The 14,611-nt window shown below is 47.9% G+C and overlaps 2 protein-coding genes across 2 annotated transcripts; both read left to right on the top strand.

Annotated features, from left to right (window-relative positions):
• Positions 1-5,226: 5,226 nt before the first annotated feature.
• Positions 5,227-6,594, top strand: EMWEY_00000110 (hypothetical protein, conserved; the record flags this gene model as incomplete). Its single annotated transcript, XM_013477125.1, has 2 exons — positions 5,227-5,953; positions 6,059-6,594. The coding sequence occupies 2 exons, from the start codon at positions 5,227-5,229 to the stop codon at positions 6,592-6,594; spliced, it is 1,263 nt and encodes a 420-aa protein (XP_013332579.1).
• A 6,774-nt stretch (positions 6,595-13,368) lies between these two features.
• Positions 13,369-14,025, top strand: EMWEY_00000100 (hypothetical protein, conserved; the record flags this gene model as incomplete). Its single annotated transcript, XM_013477124.1, has 2 exons — positions 13,369-13,758; positions 13,876-14,025. The coding sequence occupies 2 exons, from the start codon at positions 13,369-13,371 to the stop codon at positions 14,023-14,025; spliced, it is 540 nt and encodes a 179-aa protein (XP_013332578.1).
• Between the last annotated feature and the right edge of the window lie 586 nt (positions 14,026-14,611).

Below are 14,611 nucleotides of genomic sequence, written 5' to 3'. Positions count from 1 at the left end.
TGAAAAATTTTATGCAGTGTATCTGCATGCAACAAGATGGGCCCGGGTTGTGCTCGGCTGCATGTACTACGACACTAATTGTAACTGAGATCACGACAGCTTCTCTTACCCAGCCCCACGCTCTTGGGGAACAGCGCCCCGGATACCTGCGGACTGGAGAAGAGGCCAGTTGCGTTTTGATAACTCTTATCTGGACTCTACTGCGGCTCGCGATGGTTCCGGGATGAGAGTTAGAAACCTCGTCACACTTGGTGGAAACGCATGGTTCATCTTCCTCCTCGCGGGCAACAAATGCAGCCAACACTTCGGAACGGCCTGATGCATAGCAATGATCACTACCGAAGAGGCCATTAAGAAAAAGGTTTTGTGATGCAGTACCAAAATCGTTGTTAGAGCACGACCATTTCTCCTTTCAAGGGATCTGGAATGATCCGGATCTGCCGTGGAGTGAAGAAATGACCAACGGCTGATACCTACGTCAACTTTAAACAGTGGCAGGATCTGTGTATCATCGAACGGAAAAGGTTCTACAGCAAAACCAATTCACGGAGAATTCCGTCGCCAGTGCCAACGGTCCACGGATAAGTACCCCAATACGGGGGCAGGGGCGGAGCTGCTTGCGTCTCTGGGGTTTAACTTCCTCGTCCAAAATGTGGTTAAAGAGCGGCAGTTCGTATTGGAGGGTGGATATGGCAATGGCGGCAATTTCTAATAGCAGCTATTAACTTTCCGGAATATACAAGGACTATGGAGGCTCTCCGACTCCCGCTAGGATGTGAATTTATTCCCACGTCGGCATGAGAACATGCTATGGCAAAGGTGAGTAAAGTCAGACGCTTGGATTACCTGTCGATAGTGAACAGTCGTCCCGCAGATGGATCAACATAAAGGAAAAGAACTAAGGAACAGGAACAACAACGCTTAGAGTGTAGCTTCCACGGGAACAAACACAGAGACCAAAAAACGCCATGGACCGCGGGCAACTTTCGGTGCAGCGATTGAGGCGAAACACGGAACAGCAGAAAGTACAGATTTGGGGTTAACTCTGTGAGTATGCAGCTTAGTAATAATTACTAGGAGGTTTAAACTATATTTGACACGAACTGTGACGTGGGCTGAATCTCGGTAGATACAGGAGCTGCAAACTACCAATCTATCCCTTGGCATGCTCTCCTCGGGTACGCCGCAAGAATCCAAGAGAACAGTTTAGGGTGGTCACAATTATGGCCATATAATGATGTTGAGTCCCATGAATCATATGTCAGTGACCTCGACACAATTCTGTGCAAGGCGTCGGCAGCCCAGTGCAGGGACCATATGTGGCCCCCTGATGTTGACATTTGAGGTTTATTGTCCAGGACGATAGGGGGGAGTGCACCTATCGCCGCTCCCAAAGATATTTGTTTCCTCTACAGTAACAGGAGTGCAAGAACCGTCCCAAAGCAGAGTGTGGGTGCTCTTGGGCGCGCAGCTCAACAGGAGACGACGGAAAGGTGCATGCACTCCGTTGTAATGGTCTTTATGGTCTTACGAAGTTGGCGGTTTGAAGCGATTCCAAGAGCTACCAGCGGACCGGCCACCTGCTGGATGCTCAATGCACAGCAGTGAGCTCATTAGTGAAAGAGCACCATACTTTGTTCCAATGTACCGACAAACCCCAAATTTTGCTGGGATATAGAAAAGCTCAAGCGCCACATTGTGCCTTTGGGGACAACCCGGTGCTGGAAAAGAAAAAGGACAGAGGCTGGAGTATGTGTGTGCATCGGCTTCATCCCCATCAGAGAGAAACAGAATTTTCCCCTGGTGCAGACTGACGTCTACTTGATCATTTACACGGATTGGCAGTACTTTGTTCATCTGGCTTGATTGACGCATGAGGGCGGGTCCAACTGGATCCCTACTACAGCCGCAATTCTGCACTGCTCACAACCACTCGCAAACTAGGTTATGCTTGTATACTAGCAGAAGGGCCAGTAAGTCACTGCTTTCTCAGAAACAACCTTCAGCTTGACAGCAAAATCTTCATTTTCAACCTGGCCTTACCTGTCTAGCAGCTATTCCAGCTCATACGCAATTTTGAGTCCTGCCGCCATCGATTCACAGGATTCCACATTTAGGACAACAGACATGCAGGTTGTTGACGAGCTTGAACACGCGAAGACTCCTGTTATGACAAAGGTTTTCAAGCAAATGATTTGTAAGACCGCAGCCAGTATCCAAACGGTACCATACATACTAGCCCAGAACATAAGGGGAATATGAAATGCGAATAATGGATTGGTGTAACAACCACTGAAAAGCATAGCCGAAATTTTATGTCCGCCTTTGATGAATAAACGGCGTTGATGCCAAAACACCACCCCAGTTTCATCCTTGACTGCTCTTCTGCACCTGTCGAGGTTGTGCCACTTGAGTTTGCAGAATACTGCCTGCCCCTACAACTCTCATTTAAGTGGAACGAGCCGTCATAGGAGTTCATGTTGAAGCGAGTTTCAGCACCATGATGTCCGTTTTCTATTAGGCGCTTTTGCCTTATTATTATTGCTGAGAGGGTCCTATCGGCTGATGAGCGCGCAGCACAGTGGCTGCCCACGCTCTGCTCGGCTCGCCGTCTGACGATGCAAGGCTCTCGATAAATCTCTTTTGATCTTCAAGTATATGTAGAATAATCGCAGTCTGAGGGAAGCACAGTGGCTCTAAAAACTCTATAGCAGGGGAAACGTCCTCAATTGCATGGCATACTAGGTCTTCACCGGAGCCGACCCTGAATGCAGAAAGGGGAACACCTCAGTTGTTGTCAACCGAGTGTCGGCGACAGGGCTGTGCACCAGAAGGAACCTGCTGCCGCCCGCTTCTACGAGAACTTCGGCTTTACTCCCTTGCATATGCACGGGGAAAAGCCAGACATACCATTACCTCCCGGCACACCCCTGGCAGCAAGCTAGCATGGGAGATAGGTATCTTTTTCCGAGTTGCCAGCTCCTGTCACGGTTGACGAGACATATCATACCCCCTAACACTTTTTGGAGGTATACATGCTGGCTTTATAAACAGCATCCTAGTCATACCATACGTGCTAACGCCAAGGTAACGCCATGGTAACGCCATGGTATGTACAGAAAGGCCAACGCCGCAAAAGAGAGATGCACAAGAGGCGTTAAAAATGTGGTGGCAGTGAAACATGGATCTTCGTACGAACCCTGTGGAGCAAGAAAGGTACTTCCAATACACCTTTCTTGTGTACATGATCCTCGGCCTGTATGTCATGTGAATCCCATGTCGCAAGCTTTGAGCGAGATCCTTTTGTCTCCAAACTAACTTTGGCCATATCTGTGGCCCGTCACTGCTGTACAGCTGTGCAGGGACCTTACGAAAAGGGTGCCTCCGCATGAGGAAGCCGATTGTCGCGTCCTGACAGTATACAGATTGCATCTCCTGGGTAAGTGCATGTAGCTACAATTCACTAGACAGCCTACCGCTCTCCATATTTTGTTAGATTTAAAGTATACCACAAGAGAGCTCTACCGCACTTCGGTGAGCAGAGTCACACATATCCTAGGGGGGCATTAACATAGATCCGTCGCGTCTAAGGACGCCTTGGTACACATGAAAAGGCCCTCCGCTCCTACGACCACATAACGGGATAGTATCAAATTTTGTTTTAGTTATCGTATAATACGATTGGTGAATATTGTTGAGCGGTTCTTACTACACGTCAGAAAAACTCCTGCAATTTGGGCTTTCCCCGAGTTGAGCGTTAGTTAAAATACCTTTTGGAATTATCAAAATATTCAACGTGGCACTGCTGTGGCACTGTCTTATTACGGGAAAAGAAGATAAATAGAAACCCTTGCAAATGTTTATTACGGCAAGAAAGAAGGTGGTGCAGCACGGATACTTTAAGCTCAATCCTCCCCAAGCAAGAGTATACGCCAGCTGCATAATTGCTTCAGCAGTGTACTCACATTTTCGTCATTTTGGGCCAGAGTCGGTTGAGATGGTCCCTTCAAATATGTTCAGTCTCTCTGCAATATTACTCCGCTAGCCTCTCTTAACAGTGGTTACTCGAACGCACACCAGATCTGAGCCGCTTAGTGAAAGCCACGAACTTTGATCAGGCAGCCCTACGCAAATCCACCTAGTACCACTATATTCGCCTGTGCAGCTAACAAAAACCAATGTAAACATTTGGAAATTAAAACATCGAAGCCTAACGGAATATATCCGGCTCATGTATGATACGGTTGCCTTTGCTCGGGCTGGATCAGCAAGATCCCTGCTTCGGGGACCACAGTACTGTTGAAGGCGATTCAGTTGTGTTCAAGCTTTGCCCAGATTTAGATTTGAGTAAGGTTTGACTTCAAACTTCCGAATTGTCATGTGAAGGCGCAGCTTGAAATAGAAGCAAAGAAGCGCGCAATTCCTGCCACAAACCACAAGCATTCAAGTCCCACCAGATTCTCCTTCGATTCATTACGCCTAGGGAGAAAACAGAACAGAAAATTTAAAGGGCTTTTACGATTTTACTGTTGGATTATCTTGAGCAGTTGCAATGGAGAGCAGAAAAGAGGAGAGAAGTGGTTTCGGTTCTTAGCACATAACGATTTCTACGAGCAGCAACATCTGCAGCTTGACACAAATTATCATAAGTTTGCCATTTCCCGCTAACTATGCTGGTTTATTGCGCTTTATTAGCTGTATTGGTGCAGCTTCAGGTGGCCCCATCTCTTACGGAGAAGTGAGCGACGGGGTAAATCAAACACAGCTGCTTAGCTATTCACCGACGATTGTAGCTGTAATTTCCCAAAACGTGCACGTTGGCTTCGTATTTGCGGTTCGCCAGCACCAAAAACTAGCTAGACAGGGCACACGCCCCCGCGGCGCCTCGAGCCTGTGAGACGCCTACCCTACTTCCACTATTTCTACACGGTCTTCGAGCGCATTGTTCGCATATCTGAGAAGATTGGTTTATTTCTCTGCACTAACGGAGGAAATTGGGCTCTGTGGCACTCTGCATGAGGAGTACCTTCAAGGAATATCCGTCGCCGTCCACACTTCATTGATATTTAAATTGCAATCTTCTTGATCACTTTATTAATGGGCATATTCCAGAAAAATTTTGCCACAAAGTGCCTAGAGGACTGATTCAGCAGCTAAAACCACAGACAACTCTTCGTTTCACTCTCTCTTGCGGCCATCTTGGCAACGTCAAAAAAGGGTTAAGCAATGCAACCTCATACTCAGCACCTACGCGCCTCCTTAGGGCGTCCTAGTCATCTAGGTCGCCATGCGAAAAGCGCAGGAGCATCATCGGCGGTGGCAACGAGGTCCCACATAGTAGCCTCCGCAGAAAGGCCTCGCGAGCCCACGCCTGAAGTCTCGTTTGTTGTGACAGACACCTTCGTACACGAGGACTTTTCCGTACTCAGCAGACATTTGCGCTCTCGTGAAGAAACGCCAAACGAGATTACCGCAGTTGTGCGTTCTCCTGAGTTAAGTCTGACGTTCACAGGTTTGTCATCGGGAGACATCTTATACTTTCAGCACGACGTATTCGGCCCTCCACCAACAGCTGCAGCTGCTGAGAGGCTTCGTGGACACAGTGGGGCAGTGCAGTGCTTGCACTTTGCTTTGAACACTCAGCCAGAGGCCTTTCCCGGACTCTCCGCCGCTGGAACTGCTGCGGAGGACCGTGATGTGGGGGGTCAGTGGCTGTTGAGTGGCTCAGCAGATCGCACAATTCGGATTTGGAGTATCTCTGGTAAACACGTGGAATGCATCCGGACTATTGGAGGTCACGGCGGAACAATCGTCTCCTTGGCCCTGTGCATGCCGTATTTGATATCCTCTTCCACTGACGGCTCGCTTTCTTTCTTCGTTGTCGACGTTTCTTCGAGAAAGGAACCAACTTTCTCCTTGGTGCAGAAGCTACAAAGCGGATCTGCCCACACATGTCCGTCGAAACCAGCAGACAACTAGCATGTATTTATCACACCTCGTGGAAAAGCTTAGACTTAGTACAATCGGTGTCCGACGAATCTGCTTGTGTCGTGTTCAGCCACGGTCAAGGGTATGGCGGTGTTGGCGTATTCTTGGTTCGAAAGTGTGACAGCAAAATGGGCAGGAGACAAAGTCCGCGTTTGTGCTTCGTCTACGGACGGCTGGCTGTTTTTACTAGAGGGTGGTGGCTCTGGTGCGGTCCAAGAGTTCGCTGAGTTTAATGCAAAAGGAACACGACCTCCTCGGTGGTGTCGCGAAGTCTTCACTATTTATCGCAAGATGCAGGTGCACAGCTTATGCACCAGAATAGTGTATGCACTTCCTTTAGAATCGGTTGTAGTCACTGCTGGAAGCGATACAGGCATTGCTGTCGTCGACCCATACCTGGGGGAAGTTTGGTGGAAGCAGGCAAATCCACAAGGTGTATCGTTTTCGGCCTTGGCATGGGACGCGAAGCAAAGCCTCCTCCTTGCTGGGGACGATTCAGGCACCTTAAGTTACTTCAACATATACTCAAAGGAAATAGTTGCATCACAGCAAATAAGCGACCACAAGATTCTCCACATATCCGTCGATATGGGTAAGGTATTCTGATTTTCCCTCTTCTCCGAGTGTAGCCGACCTACATAAAATTGCGTTTAGTGACGTTATTGGTGTTACCCCACGTGGAGGGATGGCATGCGTCCAGAGGCCGACAGAATCGTTGTTGGATCAGCTCATTCTGTTCTCATTGTCCGAGCGAAGCATTCCAACACAGAGCTTCACCTCTCTGGTCACGAAGGTACACAATTACCCCCCCGCTGGTTTGGAGTATACTTGCTCTATCCAGAGCCCAGTGGCCATCTCCATTTCAAAAACGAACCTTTGGCTAACAGCCAGCGGCTGTGAATTATAACATGCCCCCTTAGGTGCTGTATCGCATTTGCTTTGGCTGTCCATGGGAGGCACTCGTCTTTTACTTTCGATGGCAGCTGATAAAACTTTTCTTCTGTGAGTCTCCGGAGAGCCAAACAGAACGAACTCCAACAGCCACAAGCTTCGTATTACTATTCCCTCAGATTAGTAAACACAATTACGACGTGGGTGGGAAGCATGCGCGCAGATGGGATTTGCAAAGGGCGACGGCGGTCTCCACAATTCACTGCAAGCATGCCGAAGTTACAAGGCAAGCTACATCGCCATCTGTGACAATCTACAGCAGTGTTTATAAACCTCAGAGCCCAATCCACTTTCCGACAGTGTTCACAGATCATCAGGCACTAAATGGGCTCCATTTCAATATATGCGAATTTTGGCGGTAGCTTTACCTTTTTGACTGGGTTGGACGTTCTCCTAACTGGGCATGAAGATGGTTCAGTCCGTTTTTGGCAGCTCCCCAGCGATAGCTCGTTTCCCGTGCTAGACCGAAAAGGTGAGAATTTAAGCCACGGTTGTTAATACCACCAAGCAGCAATGCAGCCGAGAATTCGCAGGCCTTCCGATATAAGTGAAGTAGGGCTAGATATTGTGGCTCATGGTGGTGAAGTGGATTGGTATTGCTAGTGATGAACCTTGGAGAAACCCACTGCATATATCGCTTAACTTTATCAGGGAAAACCCTTCATGAAAACACAGTAGCTTGCATGGAATCGTGGTCTGGTACTACGGAGCAATCGAACGACAATAAAGGGCTAGCGAACTCTCTACTACAGCCAGAGTTCAAATACAATGAGTTCTACGTCTTGACCGGAGGCTATGATGGCAACATCTGCCTGGTGCTTGTAAACGAAATAGATGGGAGAATTGTGGCGAGACAAAGTGTATGAAATCCGCTGGTGCACTTTACGAGAAAGGGTGCTTTCCAGTTACATGGACCACCCAATTTAGTCTTCGACAACCGTTTTCGCAAAGGCAGTGCTGGAAGTAGAACAAGCAAAACCTCACATATTCAACACACCGCCCGGTACTATGCGCTAAGCATCGCATAGCTTCCTTTTTCTCATGGATCACTGTGGTTCCTCAGGAGTTGTATAGAAGCAGTAGTAGCACAGACCAGGAGGTTCTCTACCTAGCTGTCTGCTATTCAAAGGGCCTTTTCTTCTCGGGTAACAGCTGTTTTACACCCCCATGCTCTGCCTCCGAACAAACATCATTTTCAGCGTTTAAATGAACGGTGTGGCTAGCAGATGGTTGCTGTGAAATATGCAGCAGGGAATGGAAAAGATATCAACCGGTACTGCTTGGAAGACCCAACAGAGGTTATCCACCTGGAGGGACACACTGTGAGGCACAGTAGGATGAGATGAAGAATATCATGGTACCGAATGTAAAATTGCATCTCCTCTCGGATAGCCTAGCAGCATCTAGCCCCTCTTGCTATAACTACGTATTAATGAGCATCCGCAGCAGCTGGTATTTTGGCTCGTATTTGTTGGTACCCAGGATTCGATTACTGCATTGAAGACTGTTGAGAATTTACTAGTATCAGGTAAACAGGATTACACGACAAAATTGCTTGACGAACTTAATGCCGCCGTGTGACTTTTGCCTACCTGGCGTTCTCAATACCCGTTGGAGATACGCGGTTCAATGTTCAGGATCCCTGGACCGAACCATCCGACTGTGGCAACCGCATGCTGCCGAATGTTTGCATGTCATTATGCAACTTGAAGATCCCCCATTCTGTATCTTGGCCATTTCCCCGAGTCCTGGAGGGGCAACGGGCTGGGCCTCCATCACCCGTGAAGGAACCGTGTCATTTTGGAAGGGATCCACCTTCCGAGAGGCAATCAATCTCCATGCACCCTTAGCCAGCGCTACAGAGGTGTTGGAGCTTGATGTACTCCTGACAGGGACAGGTGTGCATATTCCCCATATTCCGTTAGCACCTGATCAGTTGAACTACATGCATGCTTCATCCTACTGTGGCGAATTTTTTACGCACCCGTTATCCAGCCCCCCATCGATAGCGTTTCTCCATTGCATAACGATACTGCCAGTTGCGGCAACGATGTTCCGTGTTGCTCAGAGGACGGAAAAATCCTGTCAGTCCCCCTCCCAACGTGATTGATAATCCAAATCAGGAGACGTTAGGGAAAGGCAAGAAAATTTGGAGAGTCTCTGGTTTTATGCGATCGAAAAGATTACCCGTTCAGACAACGCTCTCTAGTAATTATGCAGGCACGACAACGCCAGAATGCGTGCCTCGCAAATGAGCATGAGCAGTTCCCTTGAAAACCAAGGGTGGTGATTGCCATTTCCGCTAAAACAGTTACTGTAATGTTACTTAACAGGGGCCGATATGGGTAATAACATTTTTCCTTCCACGCTGGCTTTTTGGTTAAGCGTATTCTCTTCTTGCAGTCCGCCTACATTTGGCAGCGTATTGCACACAGTCTTGTGCAAAAAAATGCTGCATGCTGATCCAGGCGGAGGATCAACAGCATATATATACGGCAAACCCTTCAAGCTGGGGTGCAAAAAAGCAGCCGAACAAGTCTCGTAGAACATCTGGTGGAGAGGATTTCCAGAGCGATTTGTACTGCTGTGCAGTAGGTTAGCCAAATTAAAACCAGCAGATTGGACTACTTCCTACATCAACAGGTGTCCAACAAAATGAGCAAACTCGGAAAATGGCACTTTCTGAGAGCATTCGCTGTCCCATGCTGGCCAATGCGGATAGAAAAACCGCAGACTAGCTGGACACAGAAGTTGCCTGCACCACAACCAAGCCTCCAAAACCGGCCTTGCAAAGCCACGGAAAACAAACTCGTGTTCGTGCAGAAGCTGATTCAAACCTTAATTGCAAGAAACTCCACCAGGCCAATGCATGGTTTCATCTCCAGTGTCGAGCGCCTGCAGTTACGCTACAGGAAACGATTGCCGTGAACCCTTGGGCTCATACAGGCTCATTCACCCTAATACACCGTCGCAGACACAAGCACTGCTCTACTAAAAACAGCGCAACCCGAAGGGCTTTGGGTTCCCCCCTGTTTCGTGCGATACGATACCATCTCCGTGTGGCTTGTCCCATGTTTTCGAGCATGACCCAGCAGCCTCCTCCTTAGCTAGGGCAGGGGCTCCATCCTTGCACTGCGTATATTCTGAAACATCAGCGTGTGCCCAGGTGGTAAGTACGGCACCAGCCATTAGTGAAGAGGAACCGTTGATGAAGACCGTGGAGGAAGGTAACAGACACAAAGCTTCCTAACACTGGCAGCTTTCCCCAGAAATAATCGCTTCAGGCAGGCTTCCCTTACGTACCACCCTGCGCTTGAGTAATTCCTTCAAAATCTCCCAGCTAAGGTGGTATGCAGCAACCCTCTTGAGATATTGTACCACCGAGTGCAGAGTTGTTGAGGCGGGGGATTTCATAAAATATTGGATATTGTCACCTCGCGTTCTCGGCAGTGCCGTCTTTCTCCACTAAAGTGTCATACATCCCAAATGAATTCCCAGCTTGACACATAACCCCCTCATCGAGGGTTAAGCCGTGAAGTCAGCCCAAACCCCGCATTTTATATTGAAAATTTGATAGCTGGGGTTTGGAGTTGGGCGCTTGCGCCTCGAGCAAAAAGGTTTATAAGGGGGATGCGAGGGAGCTCCAAGTCCTACGGCACGCCCGGATATCGAGCCAACCGTCTTCACGCGTCTGTATATACCGTCTGTATATACCCATAGTGCTGCTACCGAGTGTGTATGTGTCTTAGTGTCCTATTAGTTCATTAGTGTGTCATACAACTTGAAATGTGGGAGCACGAGAGCGACCGCCTCCTCTGGCTCGCCTCGTGCCATTATCTGCCATGTGGAAACCCCAAATACGATGGCTCTGGCGGATACGGTGTGTAAGCACTCGTTTCTTTTCCTTTGCAATACACCCAAGGGACCCATATCTTAATGCTTGCACTGAGACCTTATACCCACGTTTTTCATAGTAGGTCTTGAGGCATTGATACTTTTCTTCTTTTTGGAGACGAGCTGACCCAAATGAATTCTTCTGGCATTTGATATTAATATAGCGTATGCATTCCATTCCAGCGGCTTATACTTAAACTTTAAACTGCTACACCATTGAACACATTTTATGCTAGTTCAAGCCTGGACCCTCTCCAAGTTAAGGCAAATATCAAATGAGCATGGCAAGACTGCCAGCCTGCCAGATCAATCCTTGCTTATACGCAGGAACGACAACGCTCCGTGTACTCCCTTGGTTCCGGAGTAGATCCACCTAAGTACGTAAACTAAAAAGCTATCTAATGATTGCGCAAAATAGTGTGTGTTTAACACAGATAGACAGTGTGAAGGCATCAGTTCGAATTGGAGAGCCGAGGTCTACACGCTCCACTACCTATTTGTGACTCTATTGTTTTGCTACAAAGTATTTGTACGAAGAAGTGTTCTCGTACTACGTCCATGCAGCCAGAGCCCGCGGTTCAGCTACCAAGCTCGAGTATGATTGTTCGCAGGAAACAATCATACTCGAGTTTGGGAGCTGAACGGCTGGCTAGGGTATGACACCCCTGAACAACAATTGAATAAATGCGAGTTTCACGGAGTGCCAACTCATATTGAACGAAGGGGGAGGCATGAGTTTCTTCCAGACTGCCAGATAAACTGGGATATATTTCCATGAAATAACTGCATTCAAAGACGGCGCCGAGGGAGAACAAAAAGTCCGTGCATTTGCAACACTAAATCCTAAGCCATACGACACACAGTTAAATCTATCGTGATATCCCTCCATATCCGATTGCAGGTCAGTCCGTCACGAACGGGAACCCTTACTGCGATGGCCACATGATCGTTTCCAGACGCAACAAGCATCCATCAATTGCTCACGAGGATTCGAAATTTATTGCAATTTTTTGCTGCGAACTTATGAACTGTCCCAACGCCGACCATAACTTGAGTATACGGAGGATCCTCTTCGCTAACAGCGCTTGTTGGTCTATCCTTTGCAGCTATCTCAAAGTTAGCGCTTTTGCTTCTCCTTGTGCAGTGTGTATTTATTACAGGGCGTTTATCGTACTGGTCAATCCGTGCTTTCCACATCAAGGCCATAAGTGGATGAAAACGAAGTTTGGTGGCGACTTTCAGCCGGCCTTTTGTCCTTCGAATGCTGTCATGCTCTAGGAAATGCGAATGCTGTTTTCTCCCCGAAAAAGGCAGTGTCTTATACAGAAGGGACGGCTTCTACCCACTGTAAGTACTGCGAGTCTTGCAAGAGTATGCGGGAGACAGGGTTTAATTTGCAGTAATGTGCAACACGTGTGGAACCTAAATTAAATGTCCCGAATAATAAATTATAAATGTAATATTGTAGATCTAAACCTCCTCAGTGACCGAAACATAAGGCTGTTGATGCTTGCCAGATGCCAACATGTTCGCAGTGGACATCTTCCGTATTAGACGTGCCCTAAATGTAGGGAAGGAAGCGAAGGACGACAACCAATCCTACGAATTTTCAGTTCTGCACTCTTTTTTATGTCGTTGCATCCGCTTTAGGGTTAGATACAGCATGCATCTACAGCAGGTTCGACCAAAATTGCCGTAGTTGCTGGGGATTAGTTACTGGGGAGATCTGCTGCTGAAGAAATCCAGGCCTTCTCCCACATTATTGAGTCTTCTGAAGGGAATCAACACTTAAAAAGGCAAAATGGTCTCTTAAACTTGAGTTTTCAGGAATATCAGCTGCGCATCACCGTCTACACCTTAGGTTTGCATGGGTAGCCAACAGGTTCACAGCGCATGGGTGTTGGGTTGGGATATCACTCCAACGAATTCCGCATGTGCCTCGGCTGAAGACAACGGCGTTCTTTTTAGTCAGGAGAAGGGAAGTCCTGCTGCCAATAATACTCGTCATACATAACCACCAGCATTTTTCAATGTTTTTTCGTTGATTACCCAAAGTTACAGCAGAAACGCATGACAGCACAAAGGACCTCAAGGTGGCCAATTGTGCTTTCTTGAGCCTTTGTTGTCACCATTAGGACTCCGCGGTGACTATCCTAAAATTCACAGTGGCTGTGCTCCCGGTTTTTCACCTGCCTGTGGTGGCTACGAGTGCACTTCTGAAGCCAACAAATCAAAGCTATAGGAACCTCCTCCTTGAAATCTCCTGCTTGGCAAGAACTCCAGCCTGTGCTTCGTTCTGCATATTGTGCTGTCATGCCTCATACGCCAGCTTAAAATGAACTTCCGAATGCTCGCTGTCAGTTGGCAGCAGCGTTGGGCACATACTTGACAAATATTCGAACTTTGTCAATCTGCGAGCTTGAATAAATCGCGCAATGGACAAAATTAGCTACACGCTTCACAAAAACATTTTCGTGACACTTTCATAGAAGACAAACCTCTCCTTAATTCTGCCCTACGTCCCCCAAAATCACAATGGAACAACGTAGTTCTTGTTCTGTCAAGGCTCATGATAGTCAAGTTGTGCCCAGCCCACATGACTCAGAATCCGAAGAATGCAAACGTCCGGATACTGAGGAGCAGTGCGAATTTGTTAGATGTCATCGAATGGTGGCTGAAGACGAAGAGCCACTATTTGGACCGCTGCGCCTTAAGGACGGTCTCTTCTGTTCCTTGCGTTCGATCGCCGTCGGGAAGGAATTCCTAAAAACTCATAAAATTTCCCACATTGTAGCTATTGATGACGGCCCTCAACAGCCGTATAACGACTTGCAAGGGGTTGTGGAGACGGATGAGTCAACGCCGACGGTCCCACCCCGCCGTCTCAAATTTCAGTGGGAACAGAAGGGCAGGTCGATTGACCCGGTGCGAATCTTATATCTATCCGTGTGCTGGCTCTCCTTGAACTGTGCTGTTTCTCTTGCCACAATTGTTAGACTATGGCCCTTTAATATCTTCAAATCATTCGTGTTCGTTCCGCAGGCCAGTGTGAAGCAGAAGCTGAAGGACCTAGCAACAGCTGTTGCATTCATTGATGAGGCGATTGAACAAGGAGGCAGCTGCCTCTTGCACTCATCCAAAGAGCTTGGCACAGCAGCGGCGGCTGCTACCGTGTACTTTGTTGTGAAGTAAGGCAAAGGTAACACTTGGATTGTGCAGTTTTTCACGGTCCCTGCTGCAATGTTTACCGCTGGCCAAACTTCCTGGGAGATCAACAACAGTGTTTAGCGGTATAAAAGCGTCGCCTCTAATCATTCAGCTCTTCCTCCGCTCGCACAATAATTCTAGGAGTTCTGGTGTTGCATCGGTTCTAGCAACTGGACCAGTACAGCCTTTCTGCGACATCTGGCAGGCGGGAAACTACTTCAGCATATGCACCACATAATGCATGCAGGTTTGGGTGGAGTTTGGGACGCTGCATTAAATTCCTTTCAAACACAAGGCCTCCACTGCACTTACAGCCATCTGCACTGGCTCTACTGAGATCAGCAGAGAGGCAGCGTTTGGTCTTACAGTCACTAGCTGGAAGTGAGCTATCAAATCACTGATAGAGTCAAGAGGTCGTTGTACAGTAGTACATTCTATATCCATAAGGAATCTGATGTCCGATGCTTTTACCTAGGAAGTGTTGAACTCCCTCACGTTAGTTAGCTGGCTCATGCATCGGACAGTCAGCCAACGTAACCCTCCCTTATAAGTCTGAAACTGTCCCCCAAAA

The sequence above is a fragment of the Eimeria maxima genome, genomic scaffold, assembly GCF_000499605.1.
Source record: "Eimeria maxima Weybridge genomic scaffold, Emw_scaff1, whole genome shotgun sequence".
In the NCBI taxonomy this organism is placed as follows: Eukaryota; Apicomplexa; class Conoidasida; order Eucoccidiorida; family Eimeriidae; genus Eimeria; species Eimeria maxima.
This window is presented reverse-complemented; position numbering and strand designations above follow the sequence as displayed.